The sequence below is a fragment of the Mustela nivalis genome (genome assembly GCF_964662115.1).
Source record: "Mustela nivalis genome assembly, chromosome: 1".
NCBI lineage: Eukaryota > Metazoa > Chordata > Mammalia > Carnivora > Mustelidae > Mustela > Mustela nivalis.
Window position 1 is genome coordinate 67643555 of NC_139020.1, and position 14333 is coordinate 67657887.

At 35.9% G+C, this 14333-nt stretch overlaps 1 protein-coding gene across 19 annotated transcripts in view; it reads right to left on the reverse strand.

Moving 5' to 3' along the window:
• The window catches only part of TFDP2 (transcription factor Dp-2), a 178476-nt gene that overhangs the window by 96290 nt on the left and 67853 nt on the right, over positions 1 to 14333 (reverse strand). For 3 of the 19 annotated variants that reach the window (XM_082712445.1, XM_082712446.1, XM_082712441.1), the window contains one exon: positions 8506 to 8587. The exons of the other annotated variants lie outside the window; for them this stretch is intronic. In XM_082712445.1, coding sequence (XP_082568571.1) covers positions 8506 to 8515 — 10 coding nt within the window. In that variant the 5' untranslated portion in view covers positions 8516 to 8587. The remainder of the gene's footprint in view (positions 1 to 8505; positions 8588 to 14333) is intronic. 19 annotated transcript variants of the gene reach the window in all.

A 14333-nucleotide genomic window follows, 5' to 3' on the forward strand; every position in this document is an offset into this window, starting at 1 on the left:
CCTAGCCCTTTCACTGTATCAGCATTCCCTGATATTCATCTTGATAAAGATGATAATGAAGAGGAAGAAAAGATGAAGGAGAAAAGCGCATGCAATCGTAAGACCAGGTGTTTTCATTCTCTGAATAGCCCACACATATTTATTGAGTACCTATAAAGGTCAAGCCAGTGCTTGGCACTGGGGATTCAACAGTGCATAAAATAAGTAAGACACAGTTCCTACCTGTTGGGAAGATTTACCCTAATGGGAAGACACTGACAACTAAATGGACAATTTCAATATAGCACAAGTAATGCAGAAACAGGATAGCACAGAGGGCCACAGGGGCAGACATATGACAACTAAACCCAGAGAAGATGAAGCAGGATGACAGGACATCCAGTTAAACTTGAATTTCAAATAAACAATGAATACTGTTGCCATGTAAATATGTCCTAAATATTGTCCTATATTTTCATTTGCTACATCTGGAAGCCCTAGGTGGGGATGATAGTTGGAAAAGTGCCTCACAGGAGATATTTAAGACAAAAACTTATTACTTGTCCCAACAAATTTGGACCCAGAAAATGTTTATCCATTGTTGGCCTATATAGACACTGTATGGCAAGGATCTGAAACCTCCTAACAGGAGCCAAGGAAGAACTGGAGGCTCTTACCAAGAGCCGTGTACTAAGACACCTTTTACAAGTATCTCTTCCAGAGGCACCTGAATGACTCAGTGGATAAAGCCTCTGCCTTCAGCGTGAGTCATGATCTCAGGGTCCTGGGATCAAGCCCCACATTGGGCTGTCTGCTCCGCGGAGAGCCTGCTTCCTCCTTTCTCTCTCTGCTTGCCTCTCTGCCTACTTGTGATCTCTCTCTCTGTCAAATAAATAAATAAAATCTTAAAAAAAAAAAAAGAAGAAGAAGTACATCTTCCAGACATACACTGACTTTTAAAATGCCTCCAGTTGATTTTGCTTGACCGAGTACTGGAGGTGCTTGGGAGCCAGACTGTGAAATGTACTTACGTGGCAGTGTGTGTACACCAAGAAAGGAAATTTGCACAATGATCTGGAAATGAGGTTTAAGATAAGTGGAGATTTTCAGGATGTTTATGTGAAAAACTTTTCACACTCAATACCCTTCTCCACTCCATAGTCCAGCCCTCAGAAGACTACAGCCCCGCTCAACAGCTTGGATACAATACATGAGAGACCCTGAGGCAGAATCACCTAGGTAAGCCACTTCTGACCCTCAGAAACTGTGTGAGATGCAAAATGTTTGTTGTTTTAAACTGTCAGGTTTTAGGATAACTTGTTATGTGGTGATAGGTAAGTAATGTGCCCAGCAGAGGAGTTCTGCACCCCGAAATAATGGGCCTGCACTGGTACAGCATCATGCCCACCCACTGCTGAGAACAGCCACAGTTAGGATGGGTAGCTTCAGCAAGGATGAGGTGGTGGAACAGAGGCACCACAGCTGTGGCTGTCACTCACTCACACCTCCCACCAGCAGGAAAATACACCATTTGGTGTATTTCCATGGCCACCCCAGCATAACAAAAGTTCATTAAGGACAGCATAGCCTTTCTGGAACAAAATAAGATCTTTCTAAAAGAACAAAACAAAACACGAATATTTCTCTGAGTTCAGCTCAGTCACTTGAGAAAATTGCATAAAAACAGAAAGGTGAGTAAAATAATACAGTAAATTAACAAAGCTAAGAAATACTCCAAGTCTCGGATTAGCTGTGGTTCTCAGCTTGATTTCGTGTGTGTTAAGAATTAATACTGCTCTCCCAATCAGGAAAATAATCTGTTCCTGGGTGGTTGCTTTGACTCCCATCCAGAAGGGAATTTCTGAAACTTAAGGATAGTGTACAAGTGAAGAGCTGTGAACTGTGGTTAAACAAATAATCCAGAATTTGTAAGAGTACTTTGATGAAACAATTTTAGTGTCATAAATTCCATAAATTATTTTATTTCAATAGATTAAGTTTAAGTGATTTCATTCCAACCATCTAAAGTGAACAGAAATATGTCAGAGAAAAAGATTTCTTTTTTTTCTCCAAAATACAGGATGAGTTAAAAGGGAGTGGGTAATAGTATAGAACTAAATATGACTGCAGGGAGATAGATGCTGGAAGTTTTCTTTGATCACAGCCCTTAGACTCAGCCCTTGGCTTTATAATTAGGGTTTCCTATTCAAATCATCTCAGGGTTCATGCTAGTATGACATATTTTCCCCCAGGCCACTTCAATACCAACAAGCTTAGTATGAGCTTATGTTAGAAGCCTTTAAGGTTTGTGTTCCAGATATATCAGATATCACTCTTCTCTCCTCATGGCCTACAAAACATTCACAATCATTTTACAAGATCCCCAATTCAATTTTCATAGAAACTGAAATAAGGATATTGCCTTAAAGGACTTACATCTTCAGGATAGTTAATTCACTGATTTAAGTAAAGCCTGATCTAACCTGTGTTTTCTAGGAATTTCTGTGTCAGTTAACATTTTTAAGTATTCTATTTTTAAAATATCCAATTCATTTAAAATTTGCCTTGGTATACAATCTAGATATTAAAAGAGAGAACACAGTAATGAAAGAAAATAAAATCTAGACTATCTCTGAATTCAAGTATCTGGTATTATAGAATAAAACAATGGTTATTCAGCTATTTTTCTCCAAATTCAGTAGCAATTTTCTATATTTGCTTTGATTATATAAAATTGATATACATATTAAACAAAACCCTGAAGTATCAGGCCTAAGTCCCATGCATTTTCTCTATAGCCATGCTAACACATCCGGTTAAGATTTGCCAATGACTGTATCCATGATTCCTAAGACTTGTTGTTGGTTCATAGTGAGGTCTAAAGATCTGGAACCAAAAATCAAGGAAAGCTTTAAAAACTGGCCAGCAAAACAATCAACAATTTCTAGAGGATTAGCTGCCTTTTTAACTCAACAGTACGCTATAAAATTTTATGACCCAGAAAAGGAAAAGGCTGAGAAAAAAACATCCAACATATAATTCATTAATATCATCCAGGATAACAGATGCAACCCAGACACAGTTTCATTGTTTCTAAGCTCCCTGCTTACAGTTCTCTTTCCTCATATTTGGAGATTCTTTTATTTTCTTCCTCATAAAACACCATTTTTTTTCTAGTTCTCTTTGTTTGTAAATAATCAATATATATTGTAGAATTTCTTATTTCACTGATTATCTTAAGAGAAAGTTCCACTTTGAAAAATTTCACAACTTTGTGAGAGAACAACTTTCTCTTATTCCCCTTTAAATGCTCCTTTACAAACTAGGGAGGCAAAATTGGAGGGGAGGAGACAAGTGGAAACTCCCAGAAAACCTGAAAAAAGAAAAGTTTGACAGTAGAATTTTGTCGTTGTTTCATCCATTCAACAAACAAATATTAAGCCCCTATAAGTCAGGTACTATGCTAGGGCCAAGTCCTACTTTGTTCTCAAGAGCCTGCCATTACAATATAATCTTAAAATACCAATGAGGTTAATAAAATTATATTTATATCAAGTTACATTAATTACAGTATACCTTAAAAATAAATTAGATAAAGATGTAAATAAAATTATATACACACACACATAACTGTTTTGGTGGAGAGGTTCTGAATTGTTTTGTGCTTTCCACCTTATGCTAAGGATTCTGACAACAGGAAGAAAGAAATCACTTCCAAGAATTACACACATAGAGTTACGAAGAGGGTATTTGTAGATAAAATGGAAAGAAAATAAAAATGTTAAGATTTAAAGAAAGAAAAAAAAAAACATTTCGGGCTCCCAGGTGGCTTAGACGATTAAGCATCTGCCTTCAGCTCGAGTCATGAGCCCAGAGTCCTGGGATCAAGTCCTGCATCAGGATCCTGGCTCCACAAGGAGTCTGCTTCTCCCTCTCCCTCTCCCTCTGCCCTCTAACCTGCTCATACTCTCTCTCTCATGTCCTCGCAAATAAATAAACAAATAATCTCTCTCATGTCCTCGCAAATAAATAAACAAATAATCTTTTTAAAAAAACAACACACAGAATATTTCAAAGTTATCAAAGCTCTAAAGTAATATAAAAGTCTGTGTAGTACTTTATATTTTATTTGAATCTAGTGATGTTTCTTATTACAATAGCCAACAAAGTCTATCAACCTACTTATTTCTTTTTGCCAAAAAACATTATCTTCAATTTTATAACTGAAGTCATACAGAAATAAAATTCAATTATAAAAATATACTTGACAAATTCAAACCAAATTTCATTAGATGTTATGTTACAGGATATTATATTAGTATTTCAGTCTTACTTTAAGTATTAAATGTATGCTATTTTAAAATCCACATCCATGGACTTGACTTGTTATAATATCCTTTAAATGCATGCAATGCTTGTAAAGTACTCAGCTTCCTGGAATGAAACAAAATGTATCTGATACAGAACTGTATACTACAACAATGTTTTATTATAACTCATAACCAAACTATGGAAAAGATTCTTTACCGCATTAATCATCAGGGAAATGTAAATTAAAACTACATTACCACTACATACCCACCAGAATGAGTATAAGGAAAAAGATTAAAAAATACCAAGTATTAGCAAGAATATGAGCAATAGGGAATCCTTATATACTGCTAGTAGCAGTGTAAATTGATATTATCACTTTGGAAAAAGTAATCTGGAAGTATCTACTAAAGTTGAGCAAATGTATAGTCTAACCAAACAATTCCAATCCTAGGTATATCCCCTAGAGAAATGTGTGTATATGTTCACCAAAGGACATGGACTAGAACGTTCATAAGATCATTAACTGTAATATCCCCAAACAGAAAACTATCCAAATACCCAATAACATTACAATGAATAAATTATGATTTATTCACACAGTGTAATATTATAAAATAATGAGAAAATTATCAACTACAGCTCCATACAATATGGATGAACCTCACAAACATAACGTTCAGCAGGAAAGGTAGTCACAAAAGAAAAAATACCATAGGATTCTATATATAAAGCATAAAAATAGACAAGAATAAATCTATGCTATTAAAAGCCAAGACAGATACAACTTAAAAAAAATATATTTCAGCGACCATTTTTATTCACTATGTAATTTATAAAAAAGAAGAGAGGGAGGGAGTGGGTAAAAAAAAAAAATAAGAGGAGGAGAAACCAGGTTAAATATCAGAATAAGGTAATTTAATATTTTCCTGAACAATAAACATTTGATCTTTAAATTTTTAAAAATAGATTTTACTTATTTTTTGACAGAGAACAAGAGAGGGAACATAAGCAGGGGTAGTGGGAGAAGGAGAAGCAAGTTTCCTGCGGAGCAGGGAGCTTAATGCAGGGCTTGATCCCAGGACCCTGAGATCATGCCCTGAGCCAAAAGTAGATTCCTAACCAACAGAGCCACCTAGGTGCCCCTACATGTGGTATTTAAATTGCTAGATTTAATTTAAAAACACTATGTTGGGGGGCGCCTGGGTGGCTCAGTTGGTTAAGCATCTGCTTTCGGCTTGGATCATGATCCCAGGGTCGTAGATTGAGTCCTGCCAGTTTAGTTGTTACTAAAAGTAAGCAAGATGGTTAGCTGAAGTTAAATATGTGGAAAGGTTTTCTTCTGTGAAAATAACAATGGACCACATGGGAAAAGGAAACAAAACAATCAGATCAACTCCATTTTTCAAAACACTAATTAAATAAGAAATCACATAAAGATCTTTTAATTTCAACAGTACTCTGCCAATTGAGTTATAAGGCGATTCACTGAAAAGTGAGTATTAAAATAAAGAAACAAGTTTGCAGACATCCTTTCCTCCAAAAAGAAAAATTTAAGTTTATCATCCTTTCAATAAAAAACAATTATTTCAAGAACTCTAAAATCAGGTATCACCATCATACTTTTCAAATAAAGCAATTTAGTGGGCCCTGGGTGGTTTAGTCGGTTAAGTGTCTGCCTTTGGCTCAGGTCATGATCTTAGGGTCCTGGGATCAAGCCTCTCATCAGGCTCCCTGCTCAGAGGGGATGCCTGCTTCTCCCTCTCCCTCTGCTCACCTCTCTTTCTCCCTTAAGTAAATAAATAAAATCTTAAAAAAATATATAATAAAGTAATTTATATGAACTATCAGAATAGAGATTAAAAAATAAAAATTTATATTAAAAATGAAAAAAGTCACTTTATTGTGACTCAGGAATAACATATTGCATTATTAAAGCTATTTATAAATCTACAACATGCAATAAAAAAACAGAGCAAAGTGATGTAATTCTACCTAACCACAATATACATTGTGAAAGCAGTTAACAGGAAGATAAAAGATGTGGTAACCACAGCCTATTTAAAAATACTTTAATTTTTTCTTTTTTTGTTGTTTTAAATCAGGAACTCTTTATATTTTTTTCTAAAAGATAATTCTTATTATTTCTAGCATTTAGTTATTTATTATGGTAACCTAACACTACTATTTAGGTTTTATTTACTAAAACATATCTTGTAGACAAACACAGGAAAAAAATACGAGAGAGAAACGGCACAGGTCCTTCCAGAAAAGCAAGCTACTAGAATGAGCAGGTCAATAAAACTATTTGTAGAATGGAATAGCTTCTATTTTCAGATCATTAAGATATTTTTAAATATCCTGAAACCAAACCCAGATTCTAAAGGCAAAGCCAGAACCATTCACTGTGTTTATTAAAATACAATCTCTTATTAAGTCTTGCACAGTAAGAGAGGCCAAACTCACCCTAACATGACCTTAGATTCAGAAGCCTGCCAAAGAATCTGTATAGAAATAGCAACTAAATGTTGCTTATACCTACTGTTTCAAGTAATATAAAATAAAACAAAAGCTTACTAGTTATTTTAGGACTTAAATAGTGAAGTAAAATCTGACAAAGAGAATATGGGAAAACACTAGCAGCCTTTTAAATTAAACATACAAGTTTAAATTATATGAGCTAATTTATTTTTAAGATTTTGAACACTGAATCTTTAACACTAATTCCCTACCTTTTTCACCTTTCCAACTCCTTTTAAATATTTTCTCATTGAGAAAGTAACAGTTCAACTCTATATCTGAAATTAATAATATACTCTATGTTGGCTAATTGAATTAATATATGTTTATAAAAAAAATAAAATAAATTAAGTTCAAAAAAAAAAAAAAGAAAGAAAGTTAAGGTTCTCTTCTTGGCAGAAATGCTCTATTATGGTCCCTCCAGGGAGCCATTCCAGCAGCACTCTTGATAGAACTGTGAATTCCTTCTGTTCCTACTGCTTAGCCCACAAATGCCTTTATTGCTGTTTCCAGGTTGTAAAGATCTGTTCAAAAATGTTACAAAGCCGGGGCACCTGGGTGGCTCAGGGGGTTAAGCTGCTGCCTTCCACTCAGGTCATGATCTCAGGGTCCTGGGATTGAGTCCCGCATCGGGCTCTCCTCTTGGCAGGGAGCCTGCTTCCCTCTCTCTCTCTCTGCCTGCCTCTCTGCCTACTTGTGATCTTTCTCTGTCAAATAAATAAATAAAAATCTTTAAAAAAAAATGTTACAAAGCCTAAAACAATTAGTTTCACTATAAATGTATATACTCTAACCTTAGCTGGTTCCCTGCTGCTACTCAGGGATCCCAGAATCATCTCTAGCTTAGAAAGGATTAAAAATAGTATAGAACAGGTTCTAAGCAACAATACTCTCCAAATGGAGAATTTATAAGTTTCTCTCATAATTAAGTGGTATTCATCCAGGAAATTCCAAGTTTTTGTGAAATGTAAACATCAATCAATATAATTCACCATACTCATAGGCTAAAAATACTCCACCATTTAATCATTGTGCTGGTACAGAAAAAAAAACAATTAAAAAGCTTCATTCAACAACTGTTCATGATCAGAACACTCAGAAAACTAAGATTAGAAGGGAAACTTACTCAACCAGATAGAAAGCAGCTATGAAAATTCTATAGCTAACATCATAGCTATTAACACAGACTTGATGCTTTCTTTCCTCCTAAGATCAGAAACAAGGCAAGGATTTCTGCTCTCACCATTTCTATTCAACTTTGAACTGGAAGCCCTAATCAGTGGTATCAGGAAAGAAAAAGAAATTCAAACTGGAAAGGAAAAATAAAACTGTCTTTAATCGCAGATGACATGACAGTATATGCAGAAAATTCTAAGGAATTTATCCAGACTTCAAGTTAGATTATGGAGTTGTAGTAATCAAAACAGAATGGTACTGGCACAAAAAGAGACACATCGACAAAGCGAGAATATACAATGGGAAAAAGAATGTCTCCAAATGTGTTGGGAAAACTGGACAGCAACACGCAAAAGAATGAAACTGGACCACTTTCTTACACCATACACAAAAATAAACTCAAAATTTACACTGACCTCTACCTCTGAAACCAGTAACACGTTAACTACTTGAATTTAAATTAAAAAAAAATTTTTTTTTAACTCTCAAAATTTAGATTAAAAACCTAAAATGGGAGACCTGAAACCATAAAAATCCCAGAAGACAGCACAGGCAGTAACTTCTTTGACACTGTCCAAAGTAACTTCTTTGTAGATGTCTCCTGAGCAAGGGAAGCAAAAGCAAAAATAAACTACTGGGACTACATCAAAATAAAAAGGTTCTGCACAATAAAGTAAACAACAAAACTAAAAGGCAACCTACAGAATGGGAGAAGATATTTGCAAATGATATATTTGATAAAAGGTTAGTATCCAAAATATATAAAGAACCTATAAAATTCAACACCCCCCAAATGAATAACCCAATTAAAAAACAGGCAGAACACATGAACAGACATTTCTCCTAAAAAGACATAACAGATGACCAACAGATACATGAAAAGATGCTCATTATCACTTATCATCAGGGAAATGCAAATCAAAACCACAAGATATCACTTCACACGTTTCAGAAGGGCCCAAATCCACAACACAAGAAACAAGGTGTTGGTGAAGATACGGGGAAATCTTCCTGCACTGTTGGTGAGACTGCAAACTAGAGCAGCCACTGTGGAAAACAGTATGGAGGGTCCTCAAAAAGGTTAAAAATAGAACTATTCTACAGTCCACCAATAGCACTACTAGGTATTTGCCCAAAGAAACAAAAAATACTAAATCAAGGGGATACAGGCTGATGTTTATAGCAGCATTATCTACAATAGCCAAATTATGAAAACAGCCCAAGTGTCCATCAACTGATGAATGGATAAGAAGATGTAATACACATATATACAATGGAATATTAATCATAAAAAGAATGAAATCTTGCCATTTACAATGACATGGAGGGAGCTAGAAAGTATTATGCTAAATGAAATAAATCAGTCAGAGAAAGACCAATACCATATGATTTCACTCATATGTGGAATTTAAAATACAAAACAAATGAGCAAAGGGAAAAAAGAAGAGAGAAGCAAACCACAAAATGAACTACAGAGAACAAACCGCTGGTTACCAGAGGGAAAGGAGGGGGGCGTTAAACAGTGGATGGGGATTGAGGAGAGCACTTATGATGAGCACTGGTGTTGCCTAGAAGTGCTGAGTCACAATACTATACACCTTGACACTAATATTACACTGTATGTTAACTAATTGGAATTGCAATAAAAACTTACCAAAAAAGAGAAAATCCTAAGGAATTTAAAAAAGACTTACTAGAATTGAGTCACACAAGGAAGCAGGCTGTAAGATCAAAATACAAAAACCAACTGTATGTCTACATACTAGCAGGGAACTGAAAATTGAAATTAAAAATACCATTTGCAATTTAAAAAAAACCCTCAAACTAGTAAGTGATTATGGCAAAGTTGTAGGATACAAGGTTAATATATAAAATTCAACTGCTTTCTTATATACCAGCAATGAATCATTGGAATTTGAAAGTAAAAACACAAGGCCATTTATATTAGCACCAAAAATGAAATACTTAAGTATATAGCCAATAAATATGTGTAAGAGCTGTAAGTGGAAACCACACAACTCTGATGAAAGAAATTAAAGATCTAATTAATGGAGAGATAGTACATTTTCACGGATAGGAAAAATCAATACTGTTAAGATGTCAGTTATTCTATGTACAGATTCAGTACATACTCAGTCAAAATCCCAATAAGTTATTTTGTGGATTATCAACAAACTAATTTTAAAATTCACAATGGGGGAAAAAATTTAAAAAATAATAAAATTGACATGGGATGGTGTACCTGGGTAGCTCAATGTGTTAAGCCTCTGCCTTTGGCTCAGGTCATGATCTCAGCATCCTGGGATCAAGCCCCACTTCAGGCTCTCTACTCTGCAGGGAGCCTGCTTCCTGTGCTTTCTCTCTCTGTCTGCCTCTCTGCCTACTTGTGATCTTTTTCTCTGTCAGATAAATAAAATCTTAAAAAAAAAAAATTACATGTGGGTGTCTGGGTGGCTCAGTCAATTAAGTGCCTGCCTTCAGCTCAGGCAGGTAATGATCTTGGGGTCCTGGGATCGAGCCCTGTGTCATATGCTCCCTGAGCAGCCTCTCTCTCTTCTGCTGCCCCTCTCCCCTGCTCCTACATGCTCTTTCTAATAAATAAATAAAATCTTAAAAATTAAAAAAAAATAAAACTTACATGAAAAGGCAAAAGACTCAGAACAACCAATACAATATCAAAGAAGAGAAGATGGAGGGGCACCTTGGTGGCTCAGTAGTTAAGTGTCTGCCTTTGGCTCAGGTCATGGTCCCAGAGTCCTGGGATGGAGCCCCGAATCAGGGTTCCCTGCTCGGCAGGAAGCCTGCTTCTCCCTCTCCCACTCCTCCTGCTTGTGTTCCCTCTCTGGCTGTCTCTCTCTCTCTGTCAAATAAATAAAATCATTAAAAAAAAAAAATGGAGAACCAACCCTACCCAATTTTAAGACCACTATAAATCCACAGTAATGAAGACAATGTGGTATCAGCAAAAGAAGAGGAAAATAGATCAATACAACAGAATGAAGAGCACAGAAACAGACCTACACAAAAATATTCAGCTCATGTACAAAGGCAATTCAGTGGAGAAAGGACAGGCTTTTCAACAAATGAGACTAGAACAACTAGAGATCTACATGCAAAAACAAAAACAAAAACTAGACATAAATCTTATACCTGTATCAAAAACAACTCAAAATGGATCACTGACCCAAATGTAAACAGCAAAACCCCTAGAAGAAAAATAGGAGAGGGGCACCTGGGTGTCTCAGATGGTTAGGAGTCTGCCTTCAGCTCAGGTCGCAATCCCTGGGTGCTGAGACTGAGTCCCACATCAGGATCTCTGCTCGGCAGGAAGCCTGCTTCTCCCTCTTCCACACCCCCTGCTTGTGTTCCCTCTCTCACTATCGCTCTCCTTGTCAAATAAATTAATAAATAAAAAATCTTTTAAAAAAATAGGAGAAAGTCTAAGTGCCTTGGATTTGGTAATGACTTTTTTTAAAGTAATCTCTACACCCAATGAGGGGCTTGAACTCACTACTCTGAGATCAAGAGTCACATGCTCTACCAACTGAGCCAGCCAGGCACCTCTGGTAATGTCTTCTTAGACACACACCAAAAAGTATGAACCCTGAAAGAAAAAACTGGTAAGCCGGACTTCATTAAAATTAAAAACTTCTTTGTGACAGTTATGGTTTCTCTACCACCAAATAAGGAACATCAAGTCTTTGTGTATCCCTACAAGAAACATTATGTGTTTGTAGGTTGCATCTTTTTTTTTTTTTAAAGATTTCATTTATTTATTTGACCAAGAGAGAGATCACAAGCAGGCAGAGAGAGAGGGGGAAGAAGGCTCCCTGCTGAGCAGAGAGCCGATGCGGGGCTCGATCCTAGGACCCCGAGATCATGACCTGAGCCAAAGGCAGAGGCTTAACCTATTGAGCCATTCAGGTGCCCCTGTACGTGGCATCTTTTTAAACAAATGATTATATACATAGGAAGTTCATCTGCACTTTTGTAACCTTAATGTGGCTTTTAGATCATTAATACTTGTACATAGCATTCTTATTTGCAATTTTATATCTACATGCTATTCCATTGTATGTATCGAACACTAATCAAATCTTACTGGTGAACTGTTTCAAATATTTTGCTATTACATATAATACTGCAAAGATTAAGCTTCACTTTCCAAATCTGACAGCACATCAGTACAACTAGTTCCTAAAATTAGGACTGCTGGGTTATAAGAAATGTAAATGATTATTGTAAAATTGCTTCCCATAATGGCTGCACTAATTTAAGCTCCTATCAGCAGTATAAGAGCGCATATATTACCCTACACCCTTGACAACAGTGTTTTATCAAATGTCTTAATACTTGCCAATCTTATAGAATGGAAAGTGGTACTCAGTGTACTTTTAAATTATAAGTTTTATGAATGAGGTGGAGTACCTTTTCATTTGTATAATTTCCAATAGTGTTTCTTTTTCTGGGACTGTTTATTCCTAAGTTTTGCCTATTCTCTAAAAATTGGAGTGTTGGTTTGATTGTTCCCTTATATCACTACACAGTAGTCCTCTTTGTCCCTTTAAAGCCTTGAGGCTCTCAGTATATTTTATTTGATATCAATACTGTTCTGCTCACTGTACATCTTTGGTCATTTCTTATTTTTAATCTCTCTTAGATTTAAGAATTCTGAATATGTTTTTAGTTCCAAAGCAACTTTTTCTATGTTGCAACTGCATTCTCTTGAGAGTTTTCATTCCCTTTTCTATCACAGCTTTCTCTAATCTTTTCCATTACGTCTGCTTCCACAGGAGGAATCTGTTTGGTTATTCAGTGATTCCCTCTTTGGAGTTGCTGAATTGATTTTAATAGGTTATAATATTAATAGCCACGGATTACTGCAATCTCTTGGATGGTGCAGAACTGACAGTCATATATAAGATACCCATCTTTTAAATTTGATGTGCAAGCAAATGAAGGAGCTGGCAAAGTGGAACTGCTCTGCTGAGGTTACAAAGGAACAAGTGGAGGATATATGGCAGACCTCACTCACCTGCACAGACGTGAGCAATTCATCCCACAAGCACAACCCCCCTGACAGCTGCTCATCAGGCAGCTTCCCAGAGGACTCTATATAGCTTGTAGGCAAGTATGGCCTCTTTCCACATGCCAGAAATATCCAAACGTACAGACCACCCACTAGCATGTGCATCTCAGATAACAGAGAGATCCTTGATCTTCACCAAAGATAATGACGACTTTCAACACCAGACATTATGAAGCTCTATGTTATAGTATTTTACCTTCCATTTTTCTAAGTAATGCACAATTACATGATTTATAACAAGGACATACAAATACTCAACTACTATTGATTCCTCTACTACTCCCCTGGTTATAACTGAATATAATTATCTTCAGGTCTGTTCTTATTTTAATTATGTAACTTTTAAACCTCCAACTCTTAAACATGTGTCCAAAGAAAAAAAGCTCAGAAACCTTATTCACTAAAGTCCTTAACATTTTTTTCAAAAAGTTTTAAGTTCCTTCTTTATACATTTTTCAAAGATTAGATAAATAGTTATATTAAAAGTCTGGAAACATATGGCAAAACAAACTCCTGTACTTCAATATCTACTGAATATAACTGTGCTACACACCAAGCTAGACTATGAAGACAAAAACAGGAAAAAGCACCCTATCCTCAAGAATCTCAGAGTTTAGCAAAAGAAAAGGGCAAGCTATAAAGAAATAAAATATAATGTGATAAGGACAATAATAAAGTATGTACAGGCTCCAAAGGTTAACGCAAAGGAGGCACAGTAACAAAGAGCTACAGAGGAATTTGTGGTCAGCTAGATTTTTAAAGAGCAAAAAGGAATTTGCCCAGTGGCTAAAGGAATTACAGACAGTAAGGACATACATTCCTTCAATAACGCTCCTAGTTTGGGACAGATACTTTGAAATACCTGTCCCAGAGACACAATGATTTTAGTATATGTGCTGCCGAAGCGAGCACCCAGAGACACAATGATAATTAAGATGAAGTCTTTGGCCTTACAGAGTCAGGGGAGAGTAAACCAATTAAAGTACAGTGTGATAAATGCCACAGTAGGGATAAGGAAAGAGTATTAAAGGCTTACAGGCCTAAACTTCAATGTGAGTAATAAACAGAAATTAGCCCAGTGAAATATGTATCAGGAGTGGAATGGAGGACCATGTCAGGAATCACGGCATTCCAGGCATAGAGAAGGGTCTAAAGAAGAGCAAGGACAGAGACAGAAAGTGAAGACAGAGAATGTAGTTCAATATGGCAGAAGAAGAGGCATCTAAGATAAGGCTAAAGTTGAAACCAACAACCATAT